Source organism: Podarcis erhardii, assembly GCF_964252035.2.
Source record: "Podarcis erhardii genome assembly, chromosome: 9".
Taxonomy (NCBI): domain Eukaryota; kingdom Metazoa; phylum Chordata; class Lepidosauria; order Squamata; family Lacertidae; genus Podarcis; species Podarcis erhardii.
In genome coordinates, this window is record NC_138512.1 from 67,220,509 (window position 1) to 67,234,348 (window position 13,840).

The 13,840-nt window shown below is 42.5% G+C and overlaps 1 protein-coding gene across 3 annotated transcripts; it reads left to right on the forward strand.

The window, feature by feature from the left end:
* The first annotated feature begins 829 nt into the window (after window positions 1–829).
* Window positions 830–13,840, forward strand: ABRAXAS1 (abraxas 1, BRCA1 A complex subunit). Of its 3 annotated transcripts, none has more exons than XM_081877059.1 (9): window positions 830–1,061; window positions 2,333–2,423; window positions 3,499–3,535; window positions 6,667–6,733; window positions 8,203–8,396; window positions 9,171–9,290; window positions 11,183–11,267; window positions 11,953–12,064; window positions 13,369–13,840. In XM_081877059.1, the coding sequence occupies exons 1-9, from the start codon at window positions 960–962 to the stop codon at window positions 13,797–13,799; spliced, it is 1,239 nt and encodes a 412-aa protein (XP_081733185.1). In that variant the 5' UTR covers window positions 830–959; the 3' UTR covers window positions 13,800–13,840. The 3 variants fall into 3 exon arrangements, with proteins under 3 accessions (XP_081733185.1, XP_081733186.1, XP_081733187.1); XM_081877060.1 differs by having other exon boundaries at window positions 830–1,049; XM_081877061.1 differs by having other exon boundaries at window positions 856–1,049; window positions 2,337–2,423.

Consider the following 13,840-nt stretch of genomic DNA (forward strand, 5'->3'; position numbering starts at 1 on the left):
ATTATAATTATGATTGAAATGCAGGTTGTCACCTTCCTATAGTTGCACAACATAGCAGTAAAAAATAATTTGTAACTCTTGAATGATCCTCCTTATCCTCAACCCCAAAGTGCAATGGTTAATTCAGTAACTGGTTAAGGTTCCTATTAGCTTTTTGGCTTTTAACTATTTGGGAGTGTGCATACCTCCCCCACATCTGTATAAACTGAATTATCTACTACTTTTGAGGCAGGCAAGAAGGATGCTTAAATTGGGCGGGATTTATGCTATACTGTATAAATTAAAATAGTGCCTAGATACTGTACATTTGTTTTCAGACTACAGCTCCTACCATCACTCACTGTGCTGACCACGATGGTGAGGAGGGAACCAAAATAAATAAATAACCAAATAAAGATCTGCAACATACAAACAAACATACTTAGGTTTGTTTGTTAATAAAAACCAAATAAATACACGCACGCACACACATATGTATATATATGTGTATATATATATGCGTGTGTGTATGTATGTGTGTGTATATATCTATATATATAGATATATAGATATATAGATATATATAGGTATATATCTGTGTGTGATTCCTTATGTTTATTGTTCGTGTGTTAATAAAAGCCAAAGAAAGACACCTGCAATGATTCCTTGTTTCTTGCGTGTATCTTAATAAAAACCAGATACTGTAAAGGCTGTGCGTGTGTATACTGATTCCTTATGCACACACACACACACGTCTTTATTTGGAGACAAGTACAGATCCCTTTAGATCCCTTTCTCTGTGTGCCAGTGGGCGGCCTCTTTCTCTCTGGGCGCCCGATGTCTCCGCCTCCTCCCTCGTCGGGTCTCCAGGGCCGGGCGCGGCCATTGCTCCTTTCGCAGCCGGCCTCGCTTCCTTCCCCACCGGCCTCTCCCGCCTTCCGCCGCGCGGCTGAACAGGCCCGTTGGGCGCGGATCCGGCCATGGCAGCCGCCGAGAGCACGACGGCCCTCCTCTCGGGCGCCTTCGTGGGCGCGCTCGCTTTCCACCATGTCAACAGCGGCTCCGACACTGTGCGTAAAAAGGTGCCCTTCGCCCCGCGTTGGCGAGTATCCCCCCTCGCCATTACGCATGGAGTGGACGCGGGTGCCTTCGGGTTACCCCGAGGAAGTGCTTTCGCCCCGGCACCTCTTGTCCTTGTTTAATGGGAACTCGGGTGCTTTATGCGTAAAAGGGAGCCAGGGTGTGTTGTTGTTGTTGTTGTGTATGTGTTTGTGCAGAGGCCAAGTGAGTGCGCATCTCCTGCCGTGGCTGCCCCTTCCCGCACCAAGTTTCATTCCTGGTTACCGTATATGTTTGTTTGTATGCATGTGTGTATATATGCACGTGTGCATTTCCCATTTTTAGACAGCGACGGAGCTGCAACGCGCGCAGACCCCCCCCCCCTCCACCACTTACTTTGGGAAGAGTTGCCTCGCGTCTCGTGTGAATCCCAATCCCGAGTGCTTTTTGCGCGCAGCTAGCCCGGTGCCCTGCGTGGGTCTGTAACAACAGAGGGACCGTAACCCTCTATGCGACCCCTCTTAAAAGCACAGCTTAAGTTGAGCTTCCCCTCCTCCCCAGGAAGATTTCACGTCTCCACTGCGGTGGAGTCTCCACTGTGTCTTGGGCGTGCTGGAGATATATGTATTTCAAATTTCCCTCCTCGCAGATCTCCCGGGTCCTAGTCTTAGTCTGACACTCCATAGCCACTACTCGCTTGACACAAATCGCCTAACCTTGCAAAACAGCTATACAGTAATGGATGTTTCATGGAGAGGTCACCTGGAAGCATCCATAGTTAGTTTAATGTTAGAATATGCTTCCAAATTTGCTAAAGTTTGGGACTAGTCGGTGGCAAAGGGTGCGATTTGATCTGCTTTTTGAAAGGGGACGACTCAAATACTTCCGTCCAGGCCCAGCCCTTAAATTATGCTGTTTTAAATGAGCATTTTATATTTGACTTCCTTCAGTAATGTTTTCTTTTGAAAATTTTGTTTTGTCCTGCTTTGTTTTGCTAACTTTGCTGCATTAAATATGCATTCTGTAGTTGACCTCCTTTGTAATGTTTTGTTTTGAAATCTAATATTTTAGATTCCTGTTCATTTTGTTACTTTGGATGTATGCATTATATTTTACTTTCTTCAGCAATGTTTTATTCGGGATTGCTTTATTTGATGTTTTGATGTAGGTTGCAAACCGCTTTGAGATTTTTTTATTCAAAATATAAAGTGGTTTAGAAACAATAATAATAACAATACTGACTATACAGCTCCTGTTAGTGATGTGTAATTCTGGTGTTTCTTCAATTGCAAAGGAAGGATTCCTCCTTGGGGAGGTGAAATCTGAAGCCAAAGACATCATTACTGACTCTCAGATGGATGGTGCTGAAGTTGTGTATACAATTGGTAAGTCAGCTACCAACTGATGTATTTCCTTTGGGGCGGAATGAACATTATGTGGCACTTGTAAAATATTATTATTAGTTCTTGAGTATAATACCAGTATATATGAACGCGGTAATGGTGCTGCATTGCTTCTGAGCTGCTGTGAAGTCATTCTGTGGGATTCCATGGTGGCTAGCAGCAGGATGTACTGTATTTTTTTCTCTATAAGACTCACTTTTACCCTCCTAAAAAGTAAGGGGAAATGTGTGTGCGTCTTATGGAGTGAATGCGGGCTGCGCAGCTATCCCAGAAGCCAGAACAGCAAGAGGGATTGCTGCTTTCACTGCGCAGCGATCCCTCTTGCTGTTCTGGCTTCTGAGATTCAGAATTTTTTTCTTCTTGTTTTCCTCCTCCAAAAACTAGGTGTGTCTTGTGGTCTGGTGCGTCTTATAGAGCGAAAAATACGGTATTTTATTCCTCGGCTGGTCCTTTCCCTCCCGCACAAGGAATAGTGTTATCTCTAGGTTTGTCCCGTGGCTGTGTAGTTCTTTTATTTCTATACAGCTTTTCATAATGGTCCCTTGACATTCCTATCTCTTCAGAGCAGCAGAAAGAGAACAAATGTGCTCAAAGGCCTGGCTACTTTGTTTTGCATTTGTTTTTGAGGAAGAAAAATTATATAGATCTTCAAATTTACTGTAGTAGGTTGTGTGTCAGTATACACATGAGAGAAAATACCTATGATGTGTGATTTTAGTGGATATGCCCAGCTGTATATTTCATTTTCAAGGCTCTTTAGTCACATGGACTTTTGCTTATCCGCTGTTTGAAGTATATAAATGGAATGTGGGCAAGCATTTTAGGAATTTTATATTGTACATTGTTCTTAATTTTTCTGACTTTTAGTTGATTTTAGCAGTACTTCATCTTAAGTCGCTTTAAGACTAGCAGATGTAATAAATATTAAAATTATTTGAGTATCTTGTAAGGTTGTGACTAAACACAGAATTCAGTTATTACTGTCAGCAGACCACATTGTGCAGAGATATGCCTACACAGTCATTCAGGGGAAAGTAAGATGTCGTTTCATTTTCAGATATACAAAGTCACATTCCATGCTACCAACCCTTCAGGTAAGTGCTGTACCCTATTTCAGAAAGAAACTTGAATTCTGTTTTATACAAGGGGATGGTAAAACCCTCCCCCTCACATGAAGCACTTCATGCGATGGATTCAATCAGAGCCTTGGATCATGGCAACAGAATATGCATGCCTAAGGAAACTTATTTCGGTGGGGCTTGATCACAGATAAATGTTTGCAGCCTACGTAAGCAAGGGAACCATGTTTAGAGAGTTCTTTCCCCAATACTTTGATACTACAGAGGTTATACACAGTTGTGTGATCTGAATCAGAACATTTGTTTCTCTGGTTATATGGTCTTGGAACTTTTGTAAGAAAAAGAACTGTTCCTTTTTCGTTATGGGGTATCCAAGAGCCCGTATAGAGTCCTTATGTCAGTTCTCTATCGGTAGGAGAAAATAACAGAGGCCAACCAGAGAATTCAGTGGTATCTTGGGTTACAGACGCTTCAGGTTACAGACTCTGCTAACCCAGAAATAGTACCTCGGGTTAAGAACTTTGCTTCAGGATGAGAACAGAAATCGTGCTCCGGTGGTGTGGCAGCAGCAGGAGGCCCCATTAGCTAAAGTGATGCTTCAGGTTAAGAACAGTTTCAGGATAAGAACGGACCTCCGGAACGAATTAAGTTATTAACCTGAGGTACCACTGTATTGCGAAGCAAAGCATATAGTAAGCCAGATCTTTTATTAGACTGTTACAACAGGGTGCTCACCCCACCCAGGAGGGAGGAGAAACCCAGAACAATGGTGTGCAAGTCCTTATTACTTTTGAAATTGCCACCCTGTAGCTCAAGACCACCCCCTAGTACATCATACATACATCACAGGGGACAGTCTACAGCAGAATCCTGTCTGGCAGAAAACCTGTTGAAGGGTTTATCAGGGGTCAGCAAACTTTTTCAGCAGGAGGCCGGTCCATTGTCCCTCAGACCTTGTGGGGGGCCGGACTATATTTTGAAAAACAAAAAAAAATTCCTATGCCCCACAAATAACCCCGAGATGCGTTTTAAATAAAAGCACACATTCTATTCATGTAAAAACACGCTGATTCCCAGACCGTCCGCGGGCCGGATTTAGAAGGCGATTGGGCCGGATCCGACCCCTGGGCCTTAGTTTGCCTACCCATGGTTTACCTGGGCATCCTGGCCATTCTTTTGTGATGATAAATACTTTATTCCTGAGTCCAGATCACAGGCTCACCCTTAAGGCAGGATTTGTGAGCACAGAGACAACGGGGAGGCTTTTCCCATTTCCACCCAAACTGCAGAGGAATATTTGAGGTCACTGAAATTAGTCAAAATGGCTTTAAGACTGTTTTCCTGTGCTGTTTCAGACACGCGGTTTATATATTTATGTATGTGTTTGCCTGGTACATTTATGAACATTTATTTTATATCTTAGACCTAAGCGTATCTGAGCTGTACTGCTTCAGACTACATGTGAGAATTTGTGTCATATTACTGAATGCTCCTCCATGTAAGAATATCCACTGCACATAGCATATTGGGCAGAAGGCTGGGTTTTACCTGATAACCTAGTTTTCTGTGTTATTGTACAAAGAAGCATTGAGTCATTTGAGTCCTCGCCTGTGGTGGTACACCTCAGACACAGATGAAAACTACGTCTACATTTATTTTTAAAGCTAGTGAAGAGATGTGTCAGCAATCTGATGTGCACTGTAAAAATGTGCAGAAATATGTTTCCAAATAAATTTTAACATCTGCCTTACTAAAGAATACGAAATAAAAAGATTCCTTCCAGTAGCACCTTAAAGACCAACTAAGTTAGTTCTAGGTATGAGCTTTCGTGTGCATGCACACTTCTTCAGATACACTGAAACAGAAGTCACCAGACCTTTCTATATAGTGAGAAGGTGGGGAGGGGTATTACTGGTGTCCTTCAGCTCTCTATATTGGACAAACAGGCCAAACCTTACGCCAAAGAATAAACGGACATAAATCCGACATCAGGAACCACAAGACAGAGAAACCAGTAGGAGAACACTTCAATCTCCCAGGACATTCTATACAAGATCTCAAAGTAGCTGTTCTATTACAAAGGAATTTCAGAAATAGACTGGAAAGAGAAGCTGCTGAATTGCAACTTATCACCAAACTTAAAACCATGGAGAGACCTGGTCTTAACAAAGACATTGGATTCTTATCTCATTATACATGGCAAAGCCATTTTTCACCTTCTCACCCCTTGCTTTTTCCTGTAAGATCTATTGCAGTCGTTAAGAGTCGTCAACAGGCTCATCACAGCTATCTGCCAATCACCCATTCCCACCACCCTTCTGAGTAATACCCCTCCCCACCTTCTCACTATATAGAAAGGTCTGGTGACTTCTGTTTCAGTGTATCTGAAGAAGTGTGCATGCACACGAAAGCTCATACCAAGAACTAACTTAGTTGGTCTTTAAGGTGCTACTGGAAGGAATCTTTTTATTTTGTTTTGACTATGGCAGACCAACACGGCTACCTATCTGTAAAGAATACGAATCACTGTTTGCTTGACCCTTTTCTGTACTAGCAATCTGTACTCAGCCAATTAAAAATACATGTAATGTTCAAATGATTTGCTTTGAGCTTTCTAAAAATATGGACGCCATTCTGAAAACATTGTTGCTGTTTATCCTCTTGCAGAAATGCATATTTTTATTTATTTATTCAAGGCATTTACTAGTTGCACATCCTCCATAGGAGTTCAGGGCAATGTACAACCAACAAAAATTTAAAAACAAGGTTTAAAAAATATGCAAACACCAATTTTGGCAAACATTCATTGAATACATATTGGTGCTAGTGTCGTCACGCGGCAAAAGCCTGGGTAAATAAATATGCCTTCAATTGATGTTGAACAATACATATGGAAAGTCAGTAAATCAAACAAAATGATTATTATTTCAGGGTAGAAGATGTTACATGATTTTCTCCATGACTTCCTTCTCTTCCAAAGGTCTAAAGGATTTGATTTCTGTATTTTTATTGAAATTACCATTATACCCTGTGTTCATTTGCTGTATGAGCAAATGTGTGAAGCTTAGTAATAAAAACCAATGCAACTCTAGAAATGTCTTTGATTCAGCACCTGTTGCCCTTGGGATTCCTCTTATCTTTTCCAGCTTTTACAACTCGGCAGGAGAATTGAACGAGCCACTGCTGAATAATATACTGTCGAGTTGCAAAAAGGTATTTTGCATTTAGAACTAACCTCTTCACAAAACAGAAATGTGTGCATAGAAATGTATGGATATGATAGATTACTACTATATTCTTGTTTAAATGCATGCATAATATCCTACAGACTGGTTCTTATTAGACATGTACAGGCAGGTTTTACTTTTAGGTAAGTCCCAGTGAGTTCAGTGGGCTTACTCCAAGCAAGTATAAGTGTGTCTAGTGTTGCAGCTTTTGACTGCTATCTCCACATACTTATTGGCAAAGAAGCTCAATTGAATACAGTGGACCATACGTCACAGTGAACATACAAACAGTTGCTCTGCCAGTGACATGGTTTTTCAACTTTTCACATTATGGGCACATGGTTGTTGTTACCAAAGAGACATTTTAAGTATGGCCTAGTACCTTGGCTGGTGGAAATTCCATTGCTTCTCAGAAAACAAGCTAAGCTGAGTCTTAGGGAACCCAGGTAAAATCACCTTTTAGCACCAGCAATAGGGTGACTCTCAGTCATTATGCAAGAGGTATGAGAACCAGTGAAGGCAGTGAAGGTCCTGTGTGAGTGTCTGGAGGCGGTTGGAGGATGGATGGCGGCTAACAGATTGAGGTTGAAGACATAAGTACTGTTTTGGGGGGACAGGAGATGGGCGGGTATGGAGGACTCCCAGGTCCTGATTGGGGTAACTGTGCCCCTGAAGGACCAGGGGCGCAGCCTGGGAGTCATTCTGGACTCACAGCTGTCCATGGAGGCGCAGGTCAATTGTGTGTCCAGGGCAGCTGTTTATCAACTCCATCTGGTACGCAGGCTGAGACCCTACCTGCCCGCAGACTGTCTTGCCAGAGTGGTGCATGCTCTAGTTATCTCTCGCTTGGACTACTGCAATGCGCTCTACGTGGGGCTACCTTTGAAGGTGACCCGGAAACTACAACTAATCCAGAATGCGGCAGCTAGACTGGTGACTGGGAGCGGCCACCAAGACCATATAACACCAGTCTTGAAAGGCCTACACTGGCTCCCAGCACGTTTCCGAGCACAATTCAAAGTGTTGGTGCTGACCTTAAAAGCCCTAAACGCCCTTGGCCCAGTATACCTGAAGGAGCGTCTCCACCCCCATCGTTCTGCCCGGACACTGAGGTCCAGTGCCAAAGGCCTTCTGGCAGTTCCCTCGCTGCGAGAAGCCAAGTTACAGGGAACCAGGCAGAGGGCCTTCTCGGTAGTGGCACCCGCCCTGTGGAACGCCCTGCCACCAGATGTCAAAGAGAAGAACAACTACCAAACTTTTAGAAGACATCTGAAGGCAGCCCTGCTTAGGGAAGCTTTTAATGTTTAATAGGTTATTGTATTTTAGTGTTTTGTTGGAAGCCGCCCAGAGTGGCTGGGAAAACCGAGCCAGATGGGCGGGGTATAAATAATAAATTATTATTATTATTATTATTAGAAACTATATCTAATTTTCAGATTTCCATTTCTTTTCCAGACTGTGGTGGGCTGGTACAAACTCAGGCGTAATACTGATCAGACAATGACGTTCAGAGAACGGCTCCTTCATAAGCATTTACAGTCACACTTGGCAAATCAGGGCCTTGTTTTCCTGTTACTGACTTTCAGCCCAACGTCTTCAAATTTATCCACTTACAAACTTGAATATGCCTTACATAAACCGCAAGAAGGGTAAGTATATTCGTCACCCTTTAGTGCACTTCTGTAACTCAGTGAAATATAGCTAATCACTTTCTTGGGTTAATCCCTTTTCCTTTGAAATTTGGAGGAAATCTTTCAATGGAAATGATTTCTTTCCGTTGAAATTTCGCTTTCTTACTCTTGATATCATTAACTGCAATCTTGCACATAATTAGACTTGTGATAGCTCTACAGAAATGTGCGGGAGAGACCCAACATCACATTAGCGCAAAAAGCTTGAGAGCTGATGTGGTGCAGGAGATAGCAAACTGTCCCGAAGCATAATACTGTATTTACTCAAATCTAACGCGCATCTTTTTTGGCCAAATCACGTTGCGAAAATTAAGGTGCGCATTAGATTCAATGGCGCATTAGAGTCTAGTTAATACAGTAATAGCAGTTGCACTAGGCATTGCACACCATCTTTGTAAGTTCCAAGACAACCACGGGATTAGTTTGTGTCTGAGCAGTGCTCAGTCTTAAAATATTAAAAGCATATTTCTCAGCAAGTTTACTCAGAAGTAAGTTGCTCTGAGCTCAGTAGACATTAACTCCCAGGTAAGAATGTATAAGATTTTTTTTGTAAGGCTGCAAACCTGGGAGTAAACCCCATTGAACTTAGTGGGACATACAAAGCAATCCTATACAACTCTTCTCAAAAGTAAGATGTCTTAAGAATTAATAATGGAATGGCACAATTTCGTGCACTCAGTAAACCTTCCCATTGTAGTTATATTAAATTCTTCTATTTATCCTTTTCTAAAGTCCTTTTCAGAAAGTTCCTCTTGTTATTGCCAATTTGAGAATGGCAGAAGAGCACGGATACCATACCGCATCTGCTTCTTGTATTTCTTCTGGCTATTGTAGAGCAGTTGCAAAACACAGGTATGAAAAGGATGTTTAATTTTTTTGCATTGCATTTTTGGTGACTCCAAATGATCGCCAGCTAGCAGCATGGGGGGGGGGTGTTTGTGTGTGTATATGTATATATTTTGCGGGGGGGGGTGCGCACATATATACACACACAAATACATCTTATTCTTTGGCGATCACTCGTAGCCAAGTAAGATTGTCTTCCATAAACACGGTTTTAACAGTGAGTCCATAAGTGACTGTGGAGGCCAGTTCTGGATCCACACATCCCTCCACAGTGGGGACATCGGTCTCCGGGCAAGAGTTGATCACGGTGTGGATTTGCCAAGCGTGTCTTCCTCTCAGCACGTTTCTCCCTTGCGTCCTGAGTTCGAGTGTCTTCAAAACCCATGACACCTTTGGTAAAGGCTGTTCTCCAACTGGAGCGCTCACAGGCCTGTGTTTCCCAGTCGTCAGTGTTTATAGTACATTTTTTTAGATTTGCCTTGAGACAGTCTTTAAACCTCTTTTCTTGACCACCAGCATTACGCTTTCCATTTTTAAGTTCATACAAGTGGGAAAATACTACAGTGTGTCTTCATCTCCCCTAATACGAGTGCTTCTGTTCCAGCTATGGCCTCTTCCTGGATATTGCAAATTGGCCCAGTATGCATGTAAAATCAAGCTAAACCATAGCTAATCCTGAGTGCATAGGTAATCAAAGCAGAAATAGTGGCTGCTTTGCTCCTTCAGTCCTCATGCTGCTGTGCTACCTGCAGCAAAGCCATTGTTTGGCATAGTGTTGTATTTAAACCTCAGCCTTGTGGTCTGTCTCCCTCCGACAAACACTGGACAGTAAGCCAAGAACAAACCTTGGCTATCGCTTGCAGTTTGTCAAGTGAGACAAACCACAAACCCAGGTTCAGGCAGAAGCAAAGTGCTTGCAATTTCTGCTGCAAGTACTTGTGAGTTTGTGCATTTATGCTTAGTGCCATATGTGAACCAGACCACAATGAAGGCCAAGCAAGCCACTTAATCTTCCTCCTTCAGGTTTCCATTTTTCTCTTTCACCTGACACTCAGCATTCTGAGCCTGCTTGTATCTTATGAGCATGCTCAGTCCTCATTGGACAGTTTTGTTTTAAGTGCTTCTCTTTCAGCGGTGTTAAAAAGTTTTGTTTTGTTTTAATTCTGCAAACCAGGATTCTCCCCTCTTGTTTCTCAGTGGTTCAGTTTCACTGTTTGGATAAGTAATTTTTAAAGAGAGGGGTGGATGGTAGGCTTCAGCCTAGACAGCTGGATTGTCTGGTGTTTACTAAGGAAAAACATGTACTTGCATTATTTTAAGAACTCCACTCACTACACTGGAGATCGACTTTTAACTTACTATAAACAAACTTGTCTTATTTTAACCAGCAATTCCATCAGCAAGGTTTTCATGTCAGCTAAGAGACGCGGGTGGCGCTGTGGTCTAAACCACTGAGCCTCTTGGGCTTGCCGATCTGAAGGTTGGTGGTTCGAATCCCTGCGACAGGATGAGCTCCCGTTGCTCTGTCCCAGCTCCTGCCAACCTAGCAGTTCAAAAGCACACCAGTGCAAGTAGATAAATAGGTTCTGCTGTGGCGGGAAGGTAAACGGTGTTTCCGTGTGCTGCTCTGGTTTCACCAGAAGCAGCTTAGTCGTGCTGGCCACATGACCCAGAAAAACTGTCTGCGGACAAACGCCGGCTCACTTGGCCTGTAAAGTGAGATGAGCGTCGCAACCCCAGAGTCGTCTGTGACTGGACTTAACTGTCAGGGGTCCTTTACCTTTTTTTAAAGGTTGTGTTCGGTTGTCAATGCCAAAATTTAGAGATTTCAAAAGCCACTTTGCATAAAATGGCAGATGGAAATAGTACATTCTAGATTTTCTTTTTTGTATCAAAAGGTCAGAATTTTTTAATGAAGATGGGTCTCTAAAAGAGGTTCTGAAGACTGCTGAAATGTCTGCCACCTTGCAGGAGGAAATGGAGGTAAGTTACATGCTTTTGGAAAACTTCTCACGCACCTTTTAACCAGTAACACAAAGTTTGAAATAAGTGTTTGGCAACACAATCTATATGAAGAAATGTTGACACAAAATGTCCTGAAGCTGAAAATTAGGGGAAAGTAAACCCCATTAACTTGTGCACCAGGCAGATATAATATTATTGTGTATCCTAGAAATAACCATAGGTAGGGAAATGAGTTCCATGTGCAGAATCACACTTATTTAGGCTGTATTCCAGAAAAACCTGTTGTTCTGCAGTCACCGGAAAGCTTAATCACACAACTTTTATTCAGGAAGTTAAGTGTTCAGAGACAACATTATCTAGTCTCCAACAGCACACATAGAGAGTGCCTCAGTTTCATAAGAATAGCTCTGCTGCATCAGGCCAGTGGCCCATTTACTCCAGTGTCCTGTTCTCACAGTGGCCAACCAGACGCCTGTGGGAAACCAGTAAGCAGAACATGAGTGAAAGAGCAACTCTCTCTCCCTTTCTGTGATTTCCAGCAATTGGTATTCAGAAGTATTGGTACTTCCAACTGTGGAGGTAGAGGATAGCCATCATCAGTTAGCTGTTAAACATTTTGATTAAGCTTTTTAATGAATAATTTGTATATGGATAAGATGACAATTTATTCCACAAGGTGTCCCATTTTTCCCATCTCTCCTAGAATATAGGCAGTAAAGTAGCGGATACTGAAAGATCAGTAGAGGATCTGCTAGCAGAAGTAGATCAACTGAGACAAGAAGTACGAAGGAAAAAAGAACAGATGCAAACTGCAGGTAACTTAAAACACCTAACTTTCTGTTACATGTCATTAAACTGACAGGGTATGTAATCTTCCAGAGCTGAAATAGGAACCCTCATTCCCCTTTAGTGAAAGCTCCATAGAAATGTAGGAGACAGAAGAATAAGAGTTACAGGTTCCTACTTCAATACCTGTCCTAGGATCTTAAATTCACTCTCTTGGTTCTGATTCTAAAGCAGGGGTGCGCTTATGAATTGTCACTGGATTCCCTTTACCTTTGGCATCTTCAGTTTACTTGTCAGCCTTTGCTCCTGCAAAAAGAGCTTACACACTTAATCAAGTGGTAAACCAGGCACTGCTCAGAATTCTACAATAGGAACCAAGAGCATAGATCAGGAATAGGCTACGCAGTGCCCTACGGCTGTTATTGGACTTCAGCTTTCACCACCCTAACCCCTGGCCATGCTGGCAGGGGTCGGTAATGGTTAGGAATACAACAGCCAGTTGGATGACACCAGGCTGGCTACCTCTGATATAGATACTTACTTGTCTAGAAATGACTCTGATGATGTAAAAGCTACGTTCAGCAAATAGTTCAGATATCTGGTTTTGACCTTTAAAGCCCTTCACGGCCTAGGACCCTCGTACTTCCGGGACCACCTCTCCTGGTATGCCCCACAGAGGACCTTAAGGTCCATAAATAGCAACACCCTAGAGGTCCCAGGCCCTAAGGAAGTTAGTTTAGCCTCAACCAGAGCCAGGGCCTTTTCAACACTGGCTCCGGCCTGGTGGAACGCTCTGTCTCATGAGACCAGGGCCCTGCAGGATCTGATTTCTTTCCGCAGGGCCTTTGGCTTAGAATCAGTTTGATTCCCTCCCCCTCTTTCTTTTTTCCTTTTTCCTCCTGTGAAGAGGCTGCATCTTAATGTTTTAATGTTGTATTTTAATGTTTTTTAAGTTGTATTTTAATAAACTTGTTTTTATTATTGGTTGTTAGCCACCCTGAGCCTGGTCTTGGCTGGGGAGGGCAGGGTATAAATAAACTTCTTCTTCTTCTTCTTCTTCTTCTTCTTTAGAATGTATGTGCTTCTATTTCATATATGCTATGTAGTTTCGCACAATATGAAAAGGCTTCAGCAAGTTTCAGGCCCCATACTTTTGCCTTTCCTTAACCATAGTTTGTGACGTCATCCAAATCAAGGGACTTGAGGCTTGCCAAAGTCTTAGGACTACTCATTAAATAGTTACCAATCAAGCAGCTGCTGTTCTACGCAGTTGGAAGTCTTGTAGGCTGATGTAGCTGTTATATCAAAAGAAAATACCCTCTGTCTGTTTCAGAAGTTACCCAAACAAAGAAAAGTCACCCAGATGAATTGAAAGAAAATATCTTCCTCTGTCAAGCTTTGCAAAACTTTTTCCCAAATTCTGGACTGCAGTCAAGCAGTGTTACTTTAAAAGGAAGACAGATTTCTAAGCATTACTGCAACATTGACCACAACACAAAAATAATGGACTGGCTGACGTTAATGTTCAAAGAAAATAGTTGCCCTGAAGCTGAGACAAGGCAGGTAATTAAGCGAAAGGCTACTGTAACTACAAGTGGACCAAAGCCATTCAAAAGGCTACGATCTTTCAAACTTCGTCGAAATCTATTTCGGGAGGACCAAAAGAACAGTGACCAAGAAACAAACATTCCAACCAGTGACACTGAACCTGATGAGGATGTTACAAAAGAGCCTGAAGAATGCAGAGTGTCTCCAAGTTTTTAATCCCTTTCCGTACAGATAAAGGATTCCCCCCCCCCCAGAAA